General features: G+C 37.9%; 3 protein-coding genes across 4 annotated transcripts; 1 reads left to right on the top strand and 2 right to left on the bottom strand.

Moving 5' to 3' along the window:
* Window positions 1–239: 239 nt before the first annotated feature.
* Window positions 240–5,628, bottom strand: LOC111794061 (ABC transporter A family member 2-like). The gene is made up of 16 exons (XM_023676180.1): window positions 5,146–5,628; window positions 4,289–4,520; window positions 4,012–4,181; window positions 3,736–3,921; window positions 3,510–3,605; window positions 3,226–3,426; window positions 2,963–3,122; window positions 2,633–2,868; window positions 2,245–2,362; window positions 2,082–2,158; window positions 1,905–1,994; window positions 1,686–1,829; window positions 1,297–1,608; window positions 1,128–1,208; window positions 857–1,036; window positions 240–736 (listed from the first exon to the last, which is right to left on the bottom strand). Exons 1-16 carry the CDS (start codon window positions 5,512–5,514, stop codon window positions 455–457), a joined length of 2,934 nt encoding a protein of 977 aa, XP_023531948.1. The 5' UTR covers window positions 5,515–5,628; the 3' UTR covers window positions 240–454.
* A 1,879-nt stretch (window positions 5,629–7,507) lies between these two features.
* LOC111794060 (ABC transporter A family member 7-like) lies at window positions 7,508–13,064 on the top strand. Of its 2 annotated transcripts, XM_023676179.1 has the most exons (18): window positions 7,650–7,727; window positions 7,968–8,349; window positions 8,450–8,529; window positions 8,641–8,785; window positions 9,406–9,525; window positions 9,620–9,744; window positions 9,833–9,991; window positions 10,092–10,254; window positions 10,334–10,459; window positions 10,566–10,649; window positions 10,737–11,098; window positions 11,275–11,475; window positions 11,589–11,698; window positions 11,782–11,866; window positions 11,996–12,124; window positions 12,208–12,313; window positions 12,396–12,484; window positions 12,584–12,883. In XM_023676179.1, exons 1-18 carry the CDS (start codon window positions 7,650–7,652, stop codon window positions 12,881–12,883), a joined length of 2,844 nt encoding a protein of 947 aa, XP_023531947.1. The 2 variants fall into 2 exon arrangements, with proteins under 2 accessions (XP_023531946.1, XP_023531947.1); XM_023676178.1 differs by having other exon boundaries at window positions 7,508–7,727; window positions 12,396–13,064.
* A 77-nt stretch (window positions 13,065–13,141) lies between these two features.
* LOC111792140 (vacuolar protein sorting-associated protein 29) lies at window positions 13,142–15,346 on the bottom strand. Its single transcript, XM_023673471.1, has 4 exons — window positions 15,209–15,346; window positions 14,908–15,065; window positions 13,837–13,974; window positions 13,142–13,649 (listed from the first exon to the last, which is right to left on the bottom strand). The coding sequence occupies exons 2-4, from the start codon at window positions 15,037–15,039 to the stop codon at window positions 13,353–13,355; spliced, it is 567 nt and encodes a 188-aa protein (XP_023529239.1). The 5' UTR covers window positions 15,040–15,065; window positions 15,209–15,346; the 3' UTR covers window positions 13,142–13,352.
* Between the last annotated feature and the right edge of the window lie 119 nt (window positions 15,347–15,465).

The raw sequence follows: 15,465 nt of genomic DNA, 5'->3' as shown, positions 1-15,465 counted from the left end.
ATGAGGAGTGAAGAAGAAACACTCTACACAATTAAAAGTCGGAACAACTCTAAGTCGCCTATAAAAGGTGGATACAAAAATGCTAACAAAGAAAGAGGTTACCAAAGAACCGCACGACCTTAAAGTGCTAAAAAAAACGAGCATTAGACTTCCGAACAGAAGAGAGATTTGAAGACATTTTCTACCAGGTCCACATGTTCAATAGGTACAAGAAAAAACAAAAGGAATGTGGCAAGAAAAAAGTATGTATTAATAGAATACCGTGGATAGTACTTATATTTATTCATACAATAAATTACCATGAAAATAGGCAAGGAAGTAGAACATTACAGCTCCAACGAATCAAGCTCAAAAAACTCTACACTAAATTTAAACATTATATACGATAATGATATAAAATTAAAAATATACAATGCAAATAGTAGAAGCATGAGAAAGGGCGGTAGATTTAGACTCAACGAGAATTATAAGCAGCTGCTTGTTCAGGGTCATAAACAATGCCATGGACTGGGCCTCTCTCTCCAAAACGACGTCTCTGTGAAGCTGATCTCAAAGAGAGGGATCTTAGGGAAGCTAACGGCTGTACGTTAGGGGGCACTGGCAGTTCTTCGGAGTGACCGGATATGCAGAGAGTACCTGAATCATCTTGTTCCCAGTAAACTTCTACCATTATCCCGCTTGGGTTCTCTGCTGTCTCTGTCCCTGGAATTCCCACAAATCTTGATCCTACTGGTATCTATAATGTCAAAGTTTTGAATGCCGTCAGGGAAAAATGAGGCAGCTTTCATATAATCATCCCATTGGAAAAGACAGTTGAAAATAATGTTCCTAAAAAGCTTAATGATGGGTATTATACCTCAACAGTGTGGCCAGATGTTGTTAGAGTCAGAGACACCATAGTTCCATCAGCTGCAGCACTTTCCAACTCTGCCTGTTTTGCAATGTTCAAGAATACTTCTTCAAGGGTAGTAAGACTGAGTTGGATATCAGATATTCCAAGCTCTCCCTTTCTCTCTTCAAGTTCATCAAAGAACCTCTGCTCCACCATCGTAGATTGTTAAGGAATGTGATTTAAACAGGGTAACAAGCTTAATACATCAAATCCGCACAACAAATTAAAAGATTACCGTCAGAAGCTTTTCTCTGTCATGAGGAATGATGTAAGTTAGAAAAGATTTGTGCTCTTCCTTGGGTAGAATATCCAAGCGCTATCATCATGGCAGGATTTTAGTTAGAAACTAAACGTGTATACGTGGTATAAGGAAATTTAAGGTCAGTTTAGTTTTCTGAACATACAGATTTGAAGAAGTGCTTAATTTCTTCATGGCCAGTTGGGGTAATCAATACCCCATTACCATTAGGAGGAGTCTGTCCGCCGTTGCTATTGGCAAAACTAACATTCGCAACAAAGCCAGCACCAAATCTTGACTTCAACCTGATTGAGGTTCCAATGCAGCGGAGCCTTCCCTTTGCCATGATTCCAATGCGGTCACTTAAGATGTCAGCCTCTTCCATGGAATGTGTTGTCAAAAGAATGGCACGTCCTCTCTTTGCACCCTCAATGATATCCCATACGTGCCTCCTTGTTATTGGATCCATTCCAGTTGTCTGCATTAAAGTTCAAGATTTTGAGTTCCTGTAAACATCTCACTTATCTTTATGGGTTACAATTAAGTTGTGCATACCGGTTCATCTAAGATGACCAACTTCGGATCACCAATAAGAGCTATGGCAACACTTAATCGACGTTTCATTCCCCCACTGTAACTACCAGCTCTTGTCTTTGCAGACTGAGTGAGTCTTACTTCTTCCAACGACTTCTCAGCAATCTATTTCATTAAATGCACATCGTTAGGTGAGAATACTAAAGCACAAAAGATGGAGGTGTTTAGGAAATTACATACCGATTTTATAGAAGATGGTGGAAGGCCTTTTATTGTAGCAAAAAGATGGAGGTGTTCTTGCCCAGACAAGACATCCCACAGTATATCAAACTGCGACATACACAGAAATCAAACAAACATGAATTTGTTCAGAGACAGGACTTGTAGGAAAGCATCAAGAAGTTCTGTAAGATGTACCTGTGGACAAACACCAATAATTCTCCGAATGTTTGCCATGCCAACAGAGTCACGAACAGAATATCCATATATTGATGCTGTTAGGTAAATATATGGCTCAATAAATAGTTCCCTTCAATCCAGTGGTATTATGTCCAATAAATAGAATTTGAGATCACATTACCATCTCCACCAGTCACCGGTGTAATCCCAGTCAAACAATTGATTGCTGTGGTTTTCCCAGCACCATTTGGTCCAAGAAGACAAAATAGTTGATCCTTAGCAAAGTTCACCCATAAGCCCTGAATTTTATTTCAGTATTATATTATTGCGCCATTCCAACGGGCCATTTATAAGTTTCATTAATTTGCTGATGCAAATGAGAGATAGAAATTTATATTTGTTACTATAACCACGTTGTATAACTCATTTGGCAGCCAAAACTTCAAACCAGAAGAAAAAGAATATCAATGCATCTGGCAACAATTTATAAGATGCTTTTGTATGTCCAGAAAGTTATGCTTCCTGTTTAGTCTGCCAACCTCAACCAAAAAGTGGAAAGAGTTATTTACCCTGACAGCATGGTAAGGAGGAGTTTTCTTGCATTTACAGCAGCAAAATGAGTTGCCCTTCCAAGCTCCAGGATATGTCTTTGCAAGGCCACGTATTTGAACCGCAACATTTGAATCCACTATTCCTTCTGAAAGTTGTCGTTTCACTGTGTTTTCCTCTTCAAGGACATCTTCATCATCTGGAGTTATCGGTTCCAATGCTGGAAGTGAACCAAAGCAACTGCAGATGCCACCCTCTACCCAAAAGAAAACAGATTTCCTAGTTAGGATCAGTTTGAACTCCAGGAGAAAGACATGAGTAGAAAACATGTAGTTTCCAAATTTGAATACCTTCAACTTTACTTCCTCCTTTCCCTGTCCAATATCCTGGTCTCAAAAAGTAAAAGACTGACTTTCTCACACCAGCGGCATTTGGGATGATGTTGTCGAGGTAGATGGCCAAGAAAACCCATAAGAAGAATGTTCCCACAAGCCATAAATAAATATCATTCTGTCAGAATCAGAAATTCAAAAAAGATGGTCAAAGTCAAGGTCTTGTTATGTCTAGCAAATGGACTATAGTCAATTGATTAAGCATTAAATTGATAACATACTATAGTTATGACACACTCGGTATCATTTGGGGCACACTCTGTGCGTCTACTCCAGCTGATTCCTGAATCTCCTGGGGTGGAAGTGGCATCAGAGAGCAGAGAAAGAGCTTTTGCAAGAAGGTTGGGCGGGAACAAGGACCAGATGACTTGAAAAAATTTTGAGAAGTCGTTTGAATAAGGAAATCCAAATGCTGTGACAAGCTGTATGGAAAAGTATGATCCATCACTGTGAATTACTGAAGTTATTTAATATTTACATAGAGCTTATGCAAACGCATCATTACCTGAGTGAGAAATCCAACAATAAAGATGGAGAAACCCACAGTAGTGGATGAAGACGACTTGCTTATAAAGGCTGATAGCATAAAAGCAAATCCAACCTAACATAAAAATTAATGGAAGAGGGTTTGAATGATTAATTTTGGTGGTAGGTAGTGTTGGGAGAAGAGGTAAGATTAGAAAAAGATGAATGAATTGAAGGACAAAGGACTGTTGCAGAAACTCCCATACCATATTGAGTTGGAAGAGGAAAAAGACGAGAAACACGATCGCAAAGTTGTTTTTAGAGAAAAAATCAAACTGAAACATCATTCCAAACAGAACAGTTAAAAGAGATGCAATGAGCGTGGTAATTCCTTCCCATGTGAGCCACGACAGCCAATATGCAGTATCATACAGACCCATCATTGTCATTGCCTGCATAGAAGTTGAGAAGGGAAGGTTTTGTTAGAGACAAGGAGACAACCAAGAATATGGTAAATGATATAAATATTCCAAAACATAGACCTGGCGAAGTTTGAGCTCTTTTTCTGTGATCAAGGAACTAATTTGAAGTACAAAGCCAAACATAGCAATGGCTAGGAAAAATGTTGGTCCAACAGTATTCACTGCAGAGAAATTGTCCACTGGAGGGTGTGCAAATTCCATGAAGTTGATAACCCAGCTAAAGTTGGGAACTGAATAGCAACAAACATTCCACAGAGAAATGTTGGTCAGATTACTGTTCTTAAGAAGTAAAAACTTCAAAAATTTGTTAAATCAAGCATTGATTTACGCTTATTACCCCCAATCAAAGATCGAGCAATTTCACGTTCTGCAGCTATCTGGAGCGGAATTTGAAATTTAAACGTGGGGTCTTCGTAGTGTCCTCTCCTTGCCACAGCGGTAGAATTAGTTTGTATACCATAACTAATCACAGTTCCATTTCTTTCAGTGAAATGCAAGGCACCAGGGCAAGTCATAGGGTTGTTTAAAAGCCATCGATCTACTTCAGCAGGTGTACCAAATGATCGTACCTGTCATTTGGCCATGTATAAAAAAATCACAGAATGCACTTTACTAGTTTACTTTGTGAGGATTCCCATTCGATGAGGGAAAAAAAAAGTACATAATTGTAATTTTTTTAAAAAAAGTACAGAACATCTGAATATTTGATAAAAAGAAACAATAATCTAAATCCATTCGGACAATTTCACCATCTTTTGCTGCTGGTAGTATAACGATTTTCAGATGCATTCTCATTACTAGACAAATCCTTATGACATTGAGTTTGGAAGTTCCTTTATTGTTGATTCTCTACTACAAATAAATATACAGTTCTGAAAATCCTCTCTAATTCATAATTCTAACAAAACACCTGACAATTTGTTAAGAGAATTCTAGTCCAGAGAAGGAAGCAGGGCATCATGAGAAAAACAGTAAATCTTCTTAGCTTTTATAAGGTTTATAATCAGGGTATTATGTTTGTCTACGAAAACCCCAGTTTTCGAATAATCCCTTTGCGTCCAAACTACGCAACGTCGTCATTGGTCAAAACGAAGATCCCCAAAGAAAACTGACGACTAAAAATCAAATTGAGCATCGATAAGAGTAGGCCTAGTAAAGAGTGATTATAAGAACTCAGAATTTCGAAGAACACACCTTATCCGGAGGAATCGGTCGGCCGGGATTATTGGCCATAATAGCGCCGACAATGCTGCGAACCTTGGCGCTGGAGCTGCCGCTAAACACGAAATCATAACAAGGAAGCTTGATGTAGTACTTATCCTCGCAAGGCGGAATCGGAGGGTTAGCCAGAAGTTCCGGATTGCGAACATCGTTCAAGGCAGTTGAAGAGCTAAAGCGAGCCTCAATAGCTTTCTGAATACAAAAAATGAGGAATATGAAAAAGAGAGAGGAAAATAGCTGGAGAAAAGTAGCCCTCTTGCTCCGCCATGAAAGCAAGAGATTCTTCTTGAACAGCGCCTGGTATTGCTGAAGAAGAAGCGGAAATCCGCTTCTTAATTCCATGTGTATTGCAAATTTTGGTATCGCTCCTTTGTTCTAACTCGCTCTGGTTCGTTGAATAAGTATCAAATCAAGGAAGTCGCTGAAATTCAGTTATAAATTGGCTCGTTTTTTAGTTGTACAGGCCGTCGATTATATATAGGGGTTGACGAAGGAGATGAATGGGCTTCGCAATTGGTGTTCAGATTCGCGGAATTTACCATATCTGCCATTATTGGGTTTTTTTTTTTTTTTTTTTTTGCTCGTATTCACACGAAACGGCGACGTGTGGATTTTTCAAATTCAGACCTGAGAAGAAGAATTTCCTCGATAAAATAAACAACAGAATTCTGATGAAGCTTCCGTTATTACTTGATTCCCTTTTTGCCCTTTCACGGTCTCCAATTAAAGTATATAAAAAGAAAATTAGTAAAAGAATATTTTTTTTTTTTTGCAAAAAAAAATAAAAAATTTAGCCCTACTTTGACCAATATCTAGCTCTATTCGGTGATAGGTTTTAATATCATTTGTAACATCCTACTCTCAGTAGATATTGTTTATTTTAGCTTGTTACTTATCGCCGTCAACCTCCGAATTTTAAAATGTATTTGTTAGGGAAAGATCTCTGCACCCTTATAAGAAATGCATTGTTTTTTTCTCCAATCAATGTGGGATTTCACGTACGGTTGAGTTTTAATTCCTAATGATAAATTTCTATTTAATATATTTTTTTTATGTTATAAATCTTAAGATATAAGAGCTTTTTATAAGATATAAAATAAGAAAAAAAATCATGTAAAAGAAAGGGTGTGGATGGGAAATCGGGAAGGGTAATTAAGTAATTTGACTATCATATGTCACATGTGGGGACACGTTTGGGATACCCTTTGCCCTTAATGTCAACGGCACTTGAGGCGGGAAACGGTAACTTGTGGAACAAAAAATCTTTTATTTATTTATTTTTTTTTAATTTCTTGATAAATACCTACCAACCTTAATTGAATTAACAATTTTTATATAACGACTCAAAGTCACTACTAACAGAAATTGTCATTTTAAGTCTTCTCCTCAAAATTTTAAAACGCATCTGTTATAGAGAGATTTTCACATCTTTATATTTCATTCTCTTTCTAAAAGTCAAATTTCTAAAAGTCACGATGATATTAATGGTTCTTATATTGAAATATAATAAAAGAAAGGTATCTCAAAATATAAAAAATAAATAGGGGTATTGTATTTGACTAGATCCACCATTTATATTACTTTCATTTAGTAAACGGTATGATTATTGACATGATAAACTAATAATTCACGTCTAATTCTTATGAACTAAGCTCTTTAATTTTATTTCAAACAAATATTATTTTATTTTATTTTTCAATTATATCAATTATTTTGGTCATCGGAATCGGTCCGAGCTCCTAATACTACCGTCTCATACCGCTGTTTTATTTTATTTGAGGCAATTTTTTTTATTAATTTTTAAATAAATATCACGTTTTTCCATTTTTTTATTCTAAATATTGAAATTAAATTTTTTTAATATCAAATCTTATTCCATCATATTATTCCAAAATAAAATTAGATAAAATAAAATCTTCTTCAATTACAATTAAATATTTATATATGACTAATCAACGTCAATAAACTAATTATTTTAAAATAATTAAAATATTAAGGCGTTTCAAGTAGAAGTTTCAATACTCTATATATATTTATATATACTACGTTTGACCCAAACATTAATTTAATTATTAATCTACGATGACATGTACATTTATTCCCCAAGGAGGAAGGATTAAGGTATTTCAAAGACGCGTCAGGGATATTTTCGTAATCTTGCTAAGGGTAGTTTCGGTAGAGTGAGACAAAGCTTGGCCGCCGGGTTAATACCATTTTCGAAATTTATGCCAAGAGTAGGGGTGATATTGTAATTCTGCATGTAGATTTGACCACAGAATGGCATATAAATTCATTTCTGCTAGCGAAACAGAGGAGCTAGCAGACATAGGACTAAGAATTTTAAGAAACTCAAACGAAAAGAACAAGTTCTTAGTTTTGTTCGTTTGGGAAGTTGGAACTTTGGTTGATTGTTGGAAAGACAAGGGAGGGCCTTGAGGATTCTGGTCGCTGAAGCTCTTTGCTTCTTTGGGGTAAAAATGGCGGATCATTCTGTTGGTCCCGCCAGTTTCTGGACTCAAGCCAATGCTCTGCTCAGGAAGAACTTGACTTATCAGGTCTGTCTAATATCTCTTTCTCTCATTTATGCTTTCGATTTCGTTGTCAAATCCATACAACTTGGATTCTATGATGTGGGTTTTCGTTTTGTTGTTCTTTATTTGTTGATTTCTATGGCATTAACAAGCTTCAGTTTTTATAAGATGGGTCTTAGTAAAGTAACTCTTATGTTTTGTGCTGATTTGTGGTTGTTTGTTTGCACATATCTGATTGTGAGTTTCCCTTTTTTCCCTCCTCAGAAACGTAATATGATGACGAATGTTCGGCTGATTTTGTTCCCGTTTCTCCTGTGTTTGTTACTTGTACTCATTCAATCATTAATCGACAATGAATTGGACAAGCCCAAATACAGATGTGGTTGTGTATGCATTGATACTAATGCAGATGGTACCTGTGAAGAAGTTTGTGGAGTTCAATATTCAACTTTGGAACAAGCTGCCAGTTGCCCAATTGAAAGCCCACCCGAATGGCCTCCTTTGTTGCAAATGCCACCTCCCGAGTTTCGTGCAGTTAGAACCAGTTTTAATCCATTTATGGACTTACCGGACGAGTCGTGCAGGCGAACGGGGACGTGTCCGGCAACTGTACTTTTCACTGGAACTAATCAATCTCTTGGAGAAAGTATGCTAATGAATAATCTCTCTTTGCATAGGCAGTTGAATTCATTGATGTTTTTCTAGTTCGTCATGGATATTTATGATCTGTCTCTTTGTTTGGCTAGTTCTGGTTGGAAGCATGTTCACAAATTCATTCAATCTGGATTCAAACAATGTTTCAGATAGTCTAGCTTTTAATGTGGTGGTTAGTAATTGAATCTTTCTCTCTTCCCATTGTATCATTTTGATCTTAGTTTGTGTATTCGGTATCTTCTATGTTGAACTGCTCAACCTTTTAGTTTTTTTAAATGGCCAGGGCTCTAGCACGATGACAGAAAATAACAATTTTCTGGAGCCAGCTTTTGCTTCAAACCTTCCTTTGTATAATGTGCAACTGCAGTGCACGGGAAACACTTCTCGGACTGTTTCTGTTCCTGTTTTGTCGGTCGAAAAGCCACAAGGTAAGCACTTTTTCTCATTATTTTAGATATATTTCTCTGAGATTCCACATCGGTTGGAGAGGGCAACGAAGCATTTCTTATAAGGGTATAGAAATCTCTCCCTAGTAGACACGTTTTAAAATTGTGAGACTGACGATGATACGTAACGGGTCAAAGCAGACAATATCTGCTAGCGGTGAGTTTGGGGTGTTACAAATGGTATCAGAGGCAGACACCGGGCGGTGTGCCAACGAGGACGTTGAGCCCCCAAGGGGGTTGGATTGTGAGATCCCACGTCGGTTGGAGAGGGGAAGAAAGCATTCCTTATAAGGGTGTGGAAACCTCTCCCTAGTAGACACGTTTTAAAACCATGAGGCTGATGACGGTATGTAACGGGCCAAAGCGGACAATATCTGCTCGCGGTGGACTTGGGGTGTTACAATTTCTCAATTTTCCTCTAATGGGTTGGTTAGATTGTAATGCAAAAACAGAAACTAGACAAGGCTGAGTTCAAAGCTCGTGCGTAATACTCATGATCAGACACTCATCAATCCACACAATCAGTTATAATAAGATAAGAAAAAGGAGTGTTATTGGTATAGTCCTATGTATTCAATGTTCTTTGTTTTGCTTGAATGTAGAGGTTATATGTGCTCAAGGCTTACATTTGTGGCGCAACAGTGCATCTGTGGTCAATGATGAAATGTATAAAGGATTTCATAAGGGAAATTCAGAGGGGAAAGTTAATGAAATCCTTGCAGGTTGGTTAGCTTGTTGCCTATTGCAACGTTGACATAGTAGCTTTCTTTTTCTTTGGCTATTATGTTAGAACTCATGGGTTTATCCTTTTCACAGGTTTTGATTTCTTAAACTCAAATGCAAATAGCTTTAATGTGAGCGTTTGGTATAATTCAAGTTTCAAAAACGACTCTGGGAATTTTCCTCCGGCATTACTGCGTGTTCCACGCTCGGTGAATCTGGTAGGCTTGTTTATAATTCTCCTCTATTTCTATTTCTCTAGAGGAGAATGTATGATAAACAACACTGACTCTAGTGATGGTTTTGCAGGCAACCAATGCCTACCTTAAAAATTTGGTAGGACCAGGTACAGAAATTCCTTTCGAGTTCGTCAAAGAAATGCCAAAGGCGGGATCCAAGCTCAGGCTCGATCTATCCTCTTTGCTTGGCACTCTTTTCTTTACCTGGGTCGTTCTGCAGCTTTTCCCTGTAAGATTATTTCCTTGTCCGAAACCGAGAATGGAGTTTGAGATGTTTGTCCTTAAGAGAATTGCTTAAGTTATGTTTCTTGATGTTACTGTTGATGTAGGTTGTATTGACATCATTGGTTTACGAGAAGCAACAGAAGCTGAGAATCATGATGAAAATGCACGGCCTTGGCGATGGGCCTTATTGGTTGATCTCTTATGCATATTTCCTTACAATATCTGCCATTTACATGCTATGCTTTGTGATATTCGGCTCAGTTATTGGTACATCTTTGGCTCTTCTCTACTCTTTAGAGTTTTACTGCTAGTTTGCTGTTTGCTTAATCCTTTGATATTCTTGCAGGGCTAAAAATTTTCACCTTGAACGACTACAGCATCCAAGTTGTGTTTTATTTCCTCTATATAAACGTGCAAATCTCTTTGGCTTTCTTAACTGCAGCATGGTTCACAAATGTAAAGACTGCTGCAGGTATACACACCTTCATTCTCTGATAGCTAATAGCCACTTGTCCCTTACAATTTACAATAACACTTTACTTACCTCTCTTTTCATTTCTGTATTAAACATCATGCAGTCATAGCTTACATACTCGTGTTCGGAACGGGGCTCTTAGGTGGCTTCCTTTTTCAGTTTTTCCTTGAAGACCCATCATTTCCAAGTAAGCTGAAAACATTTCACACAAATGTTTAGTCTTATTTGTGATGGTTATCTAAGAACTTAACACGAACTCATTTTCTGTATTTAGATGCCTGGATCATAGTATTGGAGTTATACCCTGGCTTCGCTCTGTATCGTGGATTATACGAGTTTGCACAGTATTCCTTCAATGGAAACTTTATGGGGACTGATGGAATGCGATGGGGGAACTTGAGCGACGAATTTAACGGGATGCGAGATGTGATGATTATCATGGTTGTAGAGTGGTTGTTGGTATTTTTGGTTGCATATTATGTAGATCAAATTTCATCCTCTGGTGGTGGGAAAAGTCCTCTATTTTTCTTGAGAAGGTTTCGGAAAAAAGCTGCGGCATCGTTTCGGTTGCCAAGTTTGCGAAAGCAAGGTTCTAAAGTCTTCGTTCAGATGGAACAACCGGATGTCATTCAGGAGGTAAACACAGCAATTCTTGGGCAACAATTGATAAACTTATTCGGTCAAGGACTTACATGCTGTTCTAGTTGCTGCAGTCTGCAATTGATCAATTGCTTAAATCTTATATATGATTTGATTTGCATGAACAATTGTTGGTTGGTAGCATTAACAACAAATATGTCTTATTTCCATAGAGGGAGAAGGTTGAACAGTTAATACTCGAACCAGATACGAGCCACGCCATTGTGTGTGACAACCTCAAAAAGGTCTATCCAGGAAGAGATGGAAATCCTGAGAAGTTTGCTGTAAAAGGTTTATCTCTTGCTGTTCCTCGAGGGGAGTGCTTCGGCATGCTCGGTCCCAATGGTGCAGGAAAAACCTCATTTATCAGTATGGTAAGATCAAATCTTCAAGTGATCATAAAACACTTCTGTTTTGTCTGGACTTATCAGGTCATACGTTCTTCCCATTACATATTTTGCGTACTCATTAGCTTGGATTAATATAGATGATTGGCCTCACAAAGCCGAGTGCTGGCACGGCGTTTGTCCAAGGTCTGGATATACAAAACGATATGGATATGATATATACCAACATGGGTGTATGTCCACAGCATGAGTAAGCTCAATGTCTCGTGCAGCCTGCATATTTTGTCTCGAGATTAAGATCTAAGTTCTTATCTTTTTCCTTCAATTATATAGCCTGCTATGGGAACAACTCACAGGAAGAGAGCACCTACTTTTCTATGGTAGACTTAAGAATCTACGAGGCTCCGCACTAACTGAAGTAAGAATACATCCTTATCTTAAAATGATCGATCGTAAAAAGTTCAAAGCGGATCTCAATAGCTCATTGATGATTGTTCTTTTTCGAAATTTTGAATTCATATTTTCTAACTCAATCTTATTGCCACAGGCAGTGGAAGAGTCTTTGAAGGGTGTCAATCTGTATCACGGAGGAGTTGCTGATAAACAAGCTGGGAAGTACAGTGGGGGAATGAAGAGGAGGCTCAGTGTTGCTATTTCACTAATTGGAGACCCCAAAGTAAGCTCCTTTCATCTGATCTTCTGATAATCTTCTTAGTTCATTGTTAGTCCTAATACCAAATTCATTGCAACTCTATCAAGGTCGTTTACATGGACGAACCGAGCACTGGGCTTGATCCAGCTTCAAGAAACAGTTTATGGAATGTGGTGAAGCGCGCAAAGCGAGATCGAGCTATAATTCTTACCAGTACCTCTCTTCTCCTTCTCAATGAACTCAATTTATCATCACAAAATGTTATCAACCAACCTCATTTTTCCTCTATTCTCAGCACATTCCATGGAGGAAGCAGAAGTCCTCTGCGACCGATTGGGAATCTTCGTAGATGGAAGCTTGCAGTGCATAGGAAATCCTAAAGAGGTACTTAGAATAATGTCCCAAAAGCTTCAAAATCCTCAAACCTATCTGATTGGCTTTACTGACATGACTCTTGATACGTACTTGAATTGTCTTTTCCAGCTCAAAGGTAGATATGGAGGATCTTACGTATTCACGATGACTACATCTGCGAATCACGACGTCGATGTCGAGGATATGGTAAAGCATCTGTCTCCCGGTGCTAGTAAGATCTACCACATTTCTGGAACTCAGAAATTTGAACTGCCGAAACACGAAGTCCGAATCGCTGACGTGTTTCAAGCAGTTGAAAATGCAAAGAGTAGGTTCGCCGTCTTTGCTTGGGGTCTGGCTGACACAACATTAGAGGATGTCTTTATTAAGGTTGCACGAGGAGCACAGTCGTTCAATGTTCTTTCATGATGCTTGTCTCTCTTTCATTCCACGGACATGTTTGTCTTGTTATCTATATGTTTGAATGTGTATCAGTTCTTTTGAGAATTTATATGTATAGTTCATATGACAGTATTATTTCTTTGCCTGTTGGATACATTTTGTAAATTAAGATTGTCTGTAGAAACATGTTGGTTAGATGGCATGGAGCTAATAAAGTATCAGTTTAGTTTTCTTCATGAATCCTTTTCTCATCTTAGATCCAAGAGTTGAGTTGGGAACCTTTCATTGAAACAAACACAACGGTAATATACTAATTTTCATCTCAAATGTTGATGGTCGATTCGCTTACGCTTACATTTTCTTTAAACAAAAAAGAAGAAAAAAAAAAAAACAAGAACATCCATCGGGCCATTACTAACATTTCTCCAGAAACATGCATCACAACTCCATAAAAGAAAACAACTTGGGATGTTTATGTAAAGGCAATTTGTTCTGCTCAATGACCCGTTGTGGTTGTCTTCTTGAAATCAATCTTGTCTACCTTAACCTCTCCATCGATGAGTTCGTAAACGTAGACCACAACACGAAGGCCATCGATGTCCATGAGGACAAAGCTCGGGTTGACGTCATAGGTGATGCTGCTATACGCACCTGTTGCAGATCCGGGGTTAATCACGACACCTCCCTCATGTTTGTAAGCTGTAAATTGATGGGTATGACCAGTGACAAGGATGTCTACGTCTAGCTGCCTCTGCATCATGGCAAGCGAGTCTAAGTCTCCCCATGGAATAACCTACAAACAAAAGCCAGCCACCAACAAATAAATGCCAAATTTCTACATGATAACACCACTTATTTTCTTGTGGTGACTTCTGGTAGCAAATATTGAAGAAATATAACTTGCTGTTCATGGTTACAAGAGACAATGAATCAAAAGCTCCAATATTCAGGCTCTTGAAGTTTATAATGGTAGACAGTACCTGATGCCCATGGCACAGTCCCAATTTAAATTGTCCAATAGTCAGAGTTTTTGTCTCTGGATAACGCATTTCTTCATCATATTCGCCCCGTGTAATGTGCAAATCAGGACAAATAGTTTTCAAGTAGTCGTGAACTTCCTGGAAATGTCAATAATAAACTTTAACCATCACATCAATTTTTCTCCCAAGGAGATATAAACCAATTCAACAACACAGCTCCATTTCTTGTACGATCAATTAAACAAATTACATGCAAGTTGGTGATAAACATATTGATCAAAGCCCCAAAAGTTCCAACCCATATATGATGAACAGAGAGATCCAAATAGAAGTTAATGCTCATTCCAACAACATGAACTTGATGTTTTCTATTAAATCATGAGATATTTAATGCAAACAAGTTTCCCAGAAAAGGATTTCGAATCCACAGTTTTCCTTTTCCTTAAATCTAAGATCTTCAGTCATAAAGCTTCACATTTAGAGTTAAGCCACAAGGAATGTTGAACAAAGATCATCATTACAAGTTGTAAAAGTTTGGTTTAAACTAAAATAACCCAAAGGTCCAGTACACATAATGGACAAAATTTGGTTCAAGTTAAGAATGGGATGAACTTATATGTTGATTATCTAAGCATTTCAATATATGGGGGAAAATCCACTGAACTACTACCCAATTGGTGATGTTACAATCATCACAACAGAATACTGCATTGTCCCTGGGAAGTTTCTCCACATCTTATGCAATTTAACGGAACAAAAGAATGTTACCAGCATGACCTCTTTACTTACTCGGATGATGGATCCTTGGAATAAGCTTAAATATGATATAGTCAGCAGCAAATAAAAAACAAATGAATACTGTATCAAAAGAAGAAAAAATAATGCACATGAAACTATCCAGGACACTTTCTAAGGAAAAGATCATGATGAAATCAGACCCAAAAGGAATTAAAATCATCAGTAAGATTAATGATGTAAGGGAAAATCAAGACTAGGATAGGACAGATTGAGGATTGAGGATTGAGGATTTCCATGGAAAGATGAAAATTGAATAAGAAGATTTGAACATACTTTGATACAAAGGTTGCCGGTGCAGATTATGTGCTGAATCTTGCCAGGAACAAGCATAGACTTGAACTTCTCCGGCAGGTCAGGGGCTCTATGTGGTATATGCAAATCCCCCAAAGCCAACACCAACACCATTCTCACTCCAAACCCACTTTACAATTCTGTCAAAAAAAAAGAAATCAGCTAAGCAAGACATACCCAGAAGCTGATCATCTGAGGAATTGGGCATGAAATAGAACAGAATTGAATGTAAAAAGTTATAATTTCTGCATCTGAATCAAAAGAACTTCACGATCAATAATACCAGAGGGGTTTGATTAATTGGCGGAAGCCGGCATTAAAATGCCTCCCTGTCGAGCTTTGAACGCCGTGAAATTTCAGGAAGTAGGAATTGTGAAGGAAAAGCTTGAATCAGTATCGGAGAGAGCTACGGAGGGGTCAAAATTAGGAATTTTGGGGAGTGATATTTATCGTTTGACTAAACTACCCTTTCCCCTTTTGATGAAATTGGGCTGAAAGCCCAAATAAATGTGGGCTGACAGCCCAAATAAATGTGTGGGC

Source organism: Cucurbita pepo, chromosome LG04 (assembly GCF_002806865.2).
Source record: "Cucurbita pepo subsp. pepo cultivar mu-cu-16 chromosome LG04, ASM280686v2, whole genome shotgun sequence".
NCBI lineage: Eukaryota > Viridiplantae > Streptophyta > Magnoliopsida > Cucurbitales > Cucurbitaceae > Cucurbita > Cucurbita pepo.
Note: the sequence above shows the minus strand (reverse complement) of the source record. Positions and strands in the feature narration are given on the sequence as shown.

Coding starts and splice junctions, on each gene's coding strand:
- LOC111794061 (XM_023676180.1), bottom strand. CDS start 5,514: ATGGAATTAAGAAGCGGATTTCCGCTTCTTCTTCAGCAATACCAGGCG. Junction 3,123..3,225: donor CCGAGTGTGTCATAACTATA/GTATGTTATCAA, acceptor TGATTCTGACAG/AATGATATTTATTTATGGCT. Junction 2,363..2,632: donor CTCCTTACCATGCTGTCAGG/GTAAATAACTCT, acceptor AATAAAATTCAG/GGCTTATGGGTGAACTTTGC.
- LOC111794060 (XM_023676178.1), top strand. CDS start 7,650: ATGGCGGATCATTCTGTTGGTCCCGCCAGTTTCTGGACTCAAGCCAAT. Junction 10,650..10,736: donor TGAAGACCCATCATTTCCAA/GTAAGCTGAAAA, acceptor TTCTGTATTTAG/ATGCCTGGATCATAGTATTG. Junction 11,867..11,995: donor GAGGCTCCGCACTAACTGAA/GTAAGAATACAT, acceptor TTATTGCCACAG/GCAGTGGAAGAGTCTTTGAA.
- LOC111792140 (XM_023673471.1), bottom strand. CDS start 15,039: ATGGTGTTGGTGTTGGCTTTGGGGGATTTGCATATACCACATAGAGCC. Junction 13,975..14,907: donor CCGGCAACCTTTGTATCAAA/GTATGTTCAAAT, acceptor TGACATTTCCAG/GAAGTTCACGACTACTTGAA. Junction 13,650..13,836: donor GACTGTGCCATGGGCATCAG/GTACTGTCTACC, acceptor TTTTGTTTGTAG/GTTATTCCATGGGGAGACTT.